Source organism: Notothenia coriiceps, unplaced genomic scaffold, assembly GCF_000735185.1.
Source record: "Notothenia coriiceps isolate Sejong01 unplaced genomic scaffold, NC01 NC01_scaffold00006101, whole genome shotgun sequence".
Lineage (NCBI taxonomy): Eukaryota > Metazoa > Chordata > Actinopteri > Perciformes > Nototheniidae > Notothenia > Notothenia coriiceps.
This window is the reverse complement of record NW_011338802.1, coordinates 38,388-47,474: the sequence shown is the minus strand read 5'-3', so window position 1 is coordinate 47,474 and position 9,087 is coordinate 38,388. Positions and strand designations below refer to the sequence as shown.

At 42.5% G+C, this 9,087-nt stretch overlaps 1 protein-coding gene and 1 non-coding gene across 2 annotated transcripts in view; one reads left to right on the top strand and one right to left on the bottom strand.

The window, feature by feature from the left end:
• Positions 1 to 9,087, bottom strand: part of srbd1 (S1 RNA binding domain 1) — a gene marked incomplete at its 5' end in the record, with an annotated part of 47,989 nt that overhangs the window by 1,290 nt on the left and 37,612 nt on the right. Inside the window, 3 exons of the mRNA XM_010768823.1 lie at positions 1,404 to 1,588; positions 3,562 to 3,702; positions 4,072 to 4,239. Coding sequence (XP_010767125.1) covers positions 1,404 to 1,588; positions 3,562 to 3,702; positions 4,072 to 4,239 — 494 coding nt within the window. The remainder of the gene's footprint in view (positions 1 to 1,403; positions 1,589 to 3,561; positions 3,703 to 4,071; positions 4,240 to 9,087) is intronic.
• On the top strand, positions 7,615 to 7,726 carry trnal-caa (transfer RNA leucine (anticodon CAA)). The gene is made up of 2 exons: positions 7,615 to 7,652; positions 7,681 to 7,726. It is a non-coding gene; the product is annotated as a tRNA-Leu (tRNA).

The window sequence follows — 9,087 nt, the reverse complement described above, 5'->3', positions numbered from 1 at the left end:
CAGGAGAGTGAGGGGGGCGGGGCAGAAATGACAAACAGATATTTCATTTTGAGCAGCAACCCAATACTTGTGTCTGCATACTTCCACATTTTTCAGCACTTCAATCTACATCACTTTCCACTTGGCCTGTTCATGAGAGATCTATTTCCTTTCTGTGGCATTAACACAAACAAGGAAGGCTTGCGCCCCAGGAAATAGTCCGGTCCAATTATCCTCCCTACAGCACTGATTTCATGCGGTAGCCTCGGCCCATCTGTTTACTCAGCTGAGCACCGGCTCGGAGGCCAAGCGAAGTGCGCTGCAACCGAATAGGGCCAACCTGAGAATGAACCTTGAAGCTGCGTTCCTTCATTTTAGAAAGAGTTAGCCAGCACTAACTGGGTACCCAAGCTGGATTTTTTTTTCTCTGTACATAAAAAGGCGCGGAAGCAACTTATTGTTTTGTAATTTTGAAAGGCAGCTGTAGTTAAATATTTTATAACCTCAGACAAAGTAGCCCTTTGCTTATTTATAAAGTAAATGAAAAGGAAAAAACTGAGCATTTTAGTCAACTATATCATTGACCCATAAAGTTCACAGGGACTCATTATTTGTGCAACAGTCCCAAAAGAACAAAGACAGTCAAACTATTCTCGGGAAATATAAATTGGGCTAAAAATCGAAATTATTGTCTATGGTTGTATTGTCATGTTTATGCGTGCCTGAACTCAAGAGTATGAGAAAAACAGACTTTTCTTGAATATATGTGTGTGTGTGTGTGTGTGTGTGTGTGTGTGTGTGTGTGTGTGTGTGTGTGTGTGTGTGTGTGTGTGTGTGTGTGTGTGTGTAAAAATACTGTGTCCTACAGCAGTCTGCTGGACCCATCACAACCTGTCAGAAACATACTACCGCTGTTGGGCTACAGAGAGGAAGCCAGACTCTATCCGGTTACAATACCAAGACATGCTTATTGTAATAATGGCACAGGAAAAGTCACTGTGAGTTGTAACTAGTAAAGAAATACCTTTCTACCAGTCAGTAGGGAGGGACCAATAAAGGATATTATGAAGGAACAATGAGAGACGCTAGTGTGACTGCTGTGTTGCAGTTATATACATTTACTGATGGGTTTTTTCAGAATACCAAACGTTTGACTTGAATACTGAGAAAAAAGGGTTTAACTGTGGTTTCGCTCGATTTGGTTAGCCATAAATCGATAACTGTAGTATGTACTGAACATAAACTCATGTAAACTTTGTTCTATTCCTCCCACAATCTGAAATCTAAGACCATTTTTGAATCTGTGTAAATGTGGGTAATTTACGGATGAATATGCTGTATTTATTTTTCTTATAGATATGTTTGCATATTTACTTTGTTATGTAGTCTGATTTTAGTGTGACGGTGAATGGCAGGAGTCTTACTTTGTCTTATGTCGAACCCGGGGGGCTGCACGAGGCCATCGATGATGAGTTTGAGGGTCTCAGGTGTGCTGTCCACGGTCTTGGCCAGTTCCTCCACACTGCTGGTCCGTACCTTGCTCTCCACACACTGTCGCAAGCCTGCACTCCCGATCTGGTCTGCACTCCCACCCACGAGGGACAGAAACCTGGATAGAAGTAAAGTCAATGAAACGTTAAAAGATGGTGAAACTTAAACTTTTCAAACTACAAAACACACAGGTTCATGAAGTGGCCGGCAAGAGACAGTGTTTATAATTGAGTTGTATTAAGCGAGTGGTGGTAGTTGGGTTTATGCACCGCCTCCCTCTCAAACTGAAGCAGAGACCTGAGCTCGTGAGGGATGGAGTAACAGAGCGGGAAAGAGGAAGGGATGTGAGTAGGGGGGAAAGTGACGACAGGCTGAGGGAGAATGGTTGAGGGAAGAAAAGTATAACTGTCAAAAAGAAGAGAAACAAAAGATGAGAAAAGCCAAGACGTAGGAAGCAGGGAGCAACGAGCTAAGCTGATGCAGGTAAAGTGAGAGGGCGCTGAGGGGGAATAAGAAGGAGGGAGGGAGAGGTGTTGGAGTAATTACACACACAGTCATGAGCTGCTGAGACGGAGCTTTCTGTTCTCAAAGCACGCACAAATACACATTTATTTTACCCCCTATTAAATCAGGGAAGTCCACAGTGGGCTGTAAACGCCCTGTCACCTTGTCTCATGAAACTGCCTCCACTTTGCTAAGGTACGACTGTTAGTCCATCTGTACACCGCCTGGAAAAAAAGTCCCTCTATCACATTTTTTGAGCAGTATATCCCACCTCCAAAATGTCTAGACAGTCAGTCAGGTTGCACCATTTAAAAAACGCACTGAGCCTTAAGTTTAAATCCAAACCAATTAGCTATCATTTATATTAAACAGACTTAGTAATAAACTTGTATGAGAGCCAGAGTATGAAAATAGGGATTATGGGAAAAATGCATGATGTGTGTGTGTCTGTGTGAGAGTTGTGTGTACTGTATATATTATTTACAGTAGGCACTTTCTACGACTGCTGATAGATGTGAATGCATTTGCCTCTGTGCGTGTGTGGAACCAGCTGGGTAGCATCCGTGATGGATGTCGCTCACTGGCAGCCTGACGCCTAACAGACTCCGCAGCTGTCTCCCCCCCCCCGATGATGGACAGAACAGGTGGACACACACATATTACAACCCACAGACACACACACACACACACACACAAGTTGATTCATACACAATGTTGTTCAGAAATGCTGGTTTGGCAGTAGCAGGGACAGCGCGGATGTAACGGGACACAGCTTGTGTACAAACTATGTAAGGGACAGCTGTGAGTGGAGAGGCCCAACGTCTAGCGTCCAAAGAAGGGAGACAAGCGGAATCAATCCCTCAACACCAGAAATCCACATTGGTACAAAATAGTAGCAGAGTATGTGCCAGAAATGGCTTAGTGGTGAGGAAACGGCACCTTTGGACCAAACTGTCTAACACTAGGATCTGGTCTCATGCGTCTCCCTAAGCTTCTTAACTTTCCATGCGTATATCTCTTTACAGGAGAATAAATACTTGTGTCTTGGTGGCCTAGCGGTCATCACCCCCATGGTTTAAATCCAGCCTATCATCACTCTTCCTCTCTCATACAGACGATAGTTCTTGTCTTTTTTTTTTTACTTTTTCATTGTTTATCGACAAAAGACCTTTAAGGAATATGAGGTTGACTTTTTTTCCTCCATAGAGAAAACTATCTTCTTACTAGCTGTTTACACAACTACAGTAGGACTCACGTTAAGAACCTCAAACAACCTCACTACAGACTTGTAAACGTATCAACACACAGGTTCAATGGGCTACAGAGTTCAGACTCAAATATAGGAGCATCCCTTAATGAGTGACAAAAAAAGATTCATGATGGAATGAAAGAGGGATGGAAGAAAGGGAAAGCAGTGTTAGACTAAGAGCAGCCTGTATTCTGGCTCTGGATCTTACATCGGTTTGGTGGGTGGTGGGATTCAGGTGTGTGTATGTGTGTTTGAGAGTGCACCTTCAAGTGTGTGTGTGCGTGTGTGTGCGTGTGTGTGTGTGTGTGTGTGTGTGTGTGTGTGTGTGTGTACTGTACCTCTCTGCCACGTGGTAGGACTCGGGGTGAATGCAGGTCTGGTCCAGGGGGTTAAATGAGGTCGGTATGTTGACGCAAGTCTTTCCTTTGCTTTTCTTAGCTGCTGGTTTCTCAGGTACAGGGTGAGGCGAGGATTTGGCACTGTTTGGACAAGCGAGAATTTATGAGGGAGAAAGCCATCATAACAAAAAACATCTTCCATCAAAGGCTTCAAATCATCAATTTACATAAAAAACATGTTATCAATCATTTCTATTGGCATCTATTAGCTGTAGGCAGTTTACATGTATTTCGTCGGCCTGTGAGATTCCTCTTTCAACTCCAATATTCACTTTCTAAATGTTATCCAGTACTATTTCAGTTAAAAATGATGTTATAATGAAAACTATTTCTGAAAAGAACTCCTGCTCCTTACGCCACCATAGAGGAACCTATCTCTGCTCTACATGGTTTTACATGTTGTATACATTTCACCATTAATACTTTTGAGTGTGTAGCACAATTGTGTACCTGTGTAGTGTTTGCAGGTTTATTCTGATGAAGCCGGCACACTGCTGGTAGGTTTTGGGCCCCATGCCTTTCACCAGTTTGAGTTGTTCCCTGTTGTTGAAGGGACCATTCTGCTCTCTCCATTCTGCAATACTCTTGGCCCGCCCTACATTTAGGCCTGCCACATGCCTAGCAGACAAAGCAACACATGAAAAAAAGGAAATGTCACAACACATCATCTGTTTATTATATTACTGGAAGTTTTTGGAGGTCTATGTGTTTATATTGGTTCAGAAGTGGATGATAATGTGTGAAACAGTACAGTAAAAAATGAAACGATGGGAAGCATAAAGATTCAAAATAATAAATGTAACCGCTGTGGCTATTTCTAGCCCCCTTACCACTAATTTGTCATGTAAAAGAAATTATAGGAGTAAGAAATTGGCGCAGATTTCCCCACCGCACATTTATTTCTCATTAATAGAAGTTAATGTTTAGGAAGTGGTGTATTCATGTTTTTTTCTCATAGGTATCATTTATATATCTGGCCCCTGGTTTCTATAATACGCCTATACAAACAAACAGGGCTGATTGTGCCGACTGTGACGTGGCACTAAAACAAGCAGGGGAAACACTCACAGGACACACACACATGAGCTAATATTGAGTGAGTATCTTTGTCCAGTTTTGGCCGGGCAATGAAGAAAGGTGATTTGAAACTCAACTAGGTCAGCTCTGTTAATGCCCACAGTGACTCACTCGCCCTGAAACACACGTTAATGTCAACACTCCACATAATACCTCAGTCATCAACACGTCTGTGTGTGTTTAATGTGTGTAGCATAACTTCTGGCAGGAATGGAAAAAGCTCACTTATAGAGCAGACAGGTAAACAGATGACCTGATGCCTGCCCCGCTGCTAATGCCAGCTCATTTTATACTTTGTGTATCTACCATCAAGTGTTTGGATCTACTTTGTGTGCTTCCTCTATTTAAAATCATGTGCTGTTATACATGTTGTAGTAAATACTTTACCGAGTGCTCAGTGTACTACAAAATATATTTAGGACTATACATACATCTATATTTCTTAGTGTGAGAGTGATGTGTGTGTCTGCTTTCCCTAATCCCCTCTGTCGATTCCAGGCCCAATAAGTGAGGCCAGGGTGTGAAGCATTAGTCTAAACAGAGACCTGGCAGGCCATCTCTATATGTGTGTGTTTCTGTGTGTGTAAGCATTAAGCATGTGCCTGTGCATAAGTGTGAATGAGGCTTTGCCATGTTGTGACTGCTAAGGGAAAGTATGTCAGAGGTCTAAGCCCTACTTCATCTCTGTTTCACAATTTGTATGCGCGTGTGTGTGTGTGTGTGTGTGTGTGTGTGTGTGTGTGTGTGTGTGTGTGTGTGTGTGTGTGTGTGTGTGTGTGTGTGAGGGAGAGAAACATGGCAGAGAGGGAGGCAAAAAGAGGGGAAAGATGGGGGAGAGAAAGAGGGAGCAATGGGGGTGATGAGAGAAATGGGGAGAGCTGAACGACAGAGCTAAAGAGAACAGTAAAAGCTGTATAGGGGGTAAAAGAAGGAACTGATAGGGATTGTGGGAGTGGGATTAAGATGCCTATTTGAATATTCCTAAGAATGACAGACAGATAGAAAGGAGGAAATATGACCAATCTGCAAGCTGCCACCAGTATGAAATGATGAATAAAAGATCCAGACAGAGAAAGTTGACTTGTTGTTTGTGAAGGAGCCCCTGTGAGTCGGTTTAATGACGAGCAGCGCCGGCTCCGCTCACAGAGAGCAACATTCTGCCAGTCTCAATAGGAAAATAACATTATCTCCACAATTACATTTACATGTTTAGACATTTAGCCGATGTTGTTATGCAGAACGACATACACGGAGTGCAAATGAGCTTCAATTCCCAGATCAGCAACAACGCAGAGCGAGCAATATCCAGGAGAACGTTCAAGAGCTCCAATGGAGGAGGGGCTGCGAGATGATAGACGCAATTTAGTTGAACACTGTTTTATTATAAGCACTTCGTTGCTGCAGATGTGATGTAAGTGTAAAATGGGAAAGTTCCTTTTAAATTAAGTGTTTCAGGCCCTTATGCTACCGAATAAAAAAAAGTATATAATCTATTACCACCACTTAATTAAATGCATTAATGTGAGATGAAAATTCAAATGTTGTTAAATCAATATTTTTAGATTGCAAATGAAAGTAGCTAATACCAATACTTATAAAACTCTTATTTCACTTTATATAAATGATACGGCCGGTGAACATGTACTTTTCCTTTTTCTGTATTTTTGACTATCTGACACATTACTGACCTGTTTATGTGTGTGTGTGTGTGTGTGTGTGTGTGTGTGTGTGTGTGTGTGTGTGTGTGTGTGTGAGTGTAGGTGTGTGTGTGTGTAGGTGTGTGTGTGTGTGTGTGTGGGTGCGTGCGTGCGTGCGTGCGTGCGTGCGTACGTACGTATGTGCGTGTGTGTTTTACTTCCAAATCAGTGCCACAAACTATTTCTGTTTTCATTTGTGTTTTGCATATAGGAAACTGTTCTCATCTCCCTGCCCTCAGGTGAAATAAAAAAGTGAGAGAACGTTGAAGAAATCAAGAAAAGCAGTAATGAGAGTTTTCATGTACGAGAGCGAGGAAGGAGGAGGGAGGAGTGTGAAAAATATGAGGGAGAGAGGTAGATAGTGAGAGGGAAAGAGAAACAGTCTTTGATCTCTCTCCTGGTGGGAGCTGGTCCTGGCATGCAGCCAGAAAACCCCACGGTACACACACACCAAATACACACACGCTCGTATTAAGGTCTAGCTGGCCTGCTCCAGGGCTTTGTTGATTATTTCTGCTGGGAGGATCAAAGACGTCTAACCCCCCTCCTCCATCCTCCATCCATCTATCCATCCACCCTTCACATATCTGTCTCTTCATCAATCCATCTTTCCAGGCATTCTCTATCCGGTATAGTTGGGTAGATGTTCATAGATAAACTTTATTGTGCATAGAGTTACTTCTTTCACTAATGGGTTTTTACTGTAGTTGTCAGGATGGCCGAGCAGTCTAAGGTGCCAGATTCAAGGACTGGCTCCTTCCTGAGCAAACGGACTTCTGGTCTCCACGTGGAGGCGTGGGTTCCAATCCCACCTCTGACAGTGTTTTACCTGCAGGTTACTCTGTCGCCACGGTGAGCAGAGGTCTTTCAGGGTGTATTTACCCCAAGCTTGTTTGGATCAGTTGTTTCGAAACCTTGAGCCCTTCACTTTCAGGCTGGCTTTATTCGGGTTAAAGTGAACGAAGCTAGCTCACCCTCAGATGGATGCCACAACAAGGTCGCCTAGGTTTGTTGTGGCTTTCCTAAGAAAAAACTTTTTTCCCCTTCGTTTGCATGCATAAAGCAACCGACCCTTCCTACTGAACAGAAAACCCTTACAATAAAATCTATGATGAATAGCTCAATGGTTGTTTTTTATCTAAGTCACCAATGAGTCTGTAAACTTTTAGTTTAGTTTTTAAAAGACATGGTAAACTTTAGGCAGAGATATTGGTTTTATGTCAGGATGGCCGAGTGGTCTAAGGCGCCAGACTCAAGGTTGACTCCTTCCTGAGTAAAAAGGGACTTCTGGTCTCCACATGGAGGCGTGGGTTCAAATCCCACTTCTGACAGTGATGTTTACCTGCAGGTCACAGCCCTTTCATTAAGCGATACCGGTACCTATTCTTTGGTTTTTGTGTAATAAAAAAAAGGGCCCTTGGACATGAATTCGTAGCACAGACAGAGCAAAATCATGACAACATAGGAAACCACATTGATGTAGGGTGTCCAATATGTCTTTGGTTTTAAACGTTACCCTCCTCAACAAACATGGTGTTTTCTGGGCTCGATAGACTATGTTCAGAGTAAGAAACGGCATGGCGTATTCTAGCTTAGATGCGAGCCCGGCTAGCTCAGTCGGTAGAGCATGAGACTCTTAATCTCAGGGTCGTGGGCGGTAGTATTTTAGGGTGTATTAATCCTAGATCATTCAGACCAGTTTTTTCGAAACCTACAACCTTTCACAAAGCCAGTTCAACAGACCCTGGATATGTTTGAATTATCTGGGTTAACTAACCCTAACAAACGTGAAGTCGCTAAACTGGTTATCAACGCTTGTAGTTGATAATGCTGGTTATCAGTCTGGGTTTCTCTGTCCGGTTATGAGCGTTTTCACGTGAAAAGGGCGGGGTTAGCAACATTTGATCAATCACTAACATGGACAAGTTTTCTGACAGCGCGGGTTCAAATCCCACTCCTGACAGAGATTATTACCCCTGTAGTGTTGATGACGATACAAACATGTGTTGAGCTGATGGGTCCTCCTTTAAGTTATGTTTTATCTTTCCACTATGCAGTTATAAAGTAAAGATAATTATTTTACAGAAGCCCTATAGAGAACCGCAGTGACGCGTCGTAAAACCCGGAAGTAAACTTCTTCCGGTTCCTTCGCGAAAAACCAATGCAAATTCTCCATAGGATTTAGGAAAATAGCTCGAAATAAGGTCTGTGGTTGACACACATTTAAGAGAGGGATCACGTTTTGTTCAGCCGGATAATCTCCACATGTCAACCCTACTTTTATAATTTTTGAATCATAAATCTAGTCGCCAAAAGCGAAATGCTAACGTTATGCTATAAATGAACTACAAGCCAGTACAGCAGCAGGGTCGCACGACTTCAACGTCACGCCAACTTAAGATCGTTTCAACTGACTTGCACTGAAGCTGCACTTTGAACACTTTAAATATATTAACATTTTAAACTGTATACCCCGGTTATCTAGGCCCATTTTGTTTAATGTATACCACGTTTATCTAGGCCCTTTTTGTTTTATGTATACATGTCACACTGTGGGAAACGATATTTCTGGATGTATAACACATGTAGAATTTTTGACAATAAAGCTGAATTTGACTTTCGCGTGCTTGCATATTTTAACAAAGCTTTTCATTTTAGCCACACTGAATTTAACTAGAAGTCATGGCTGTGT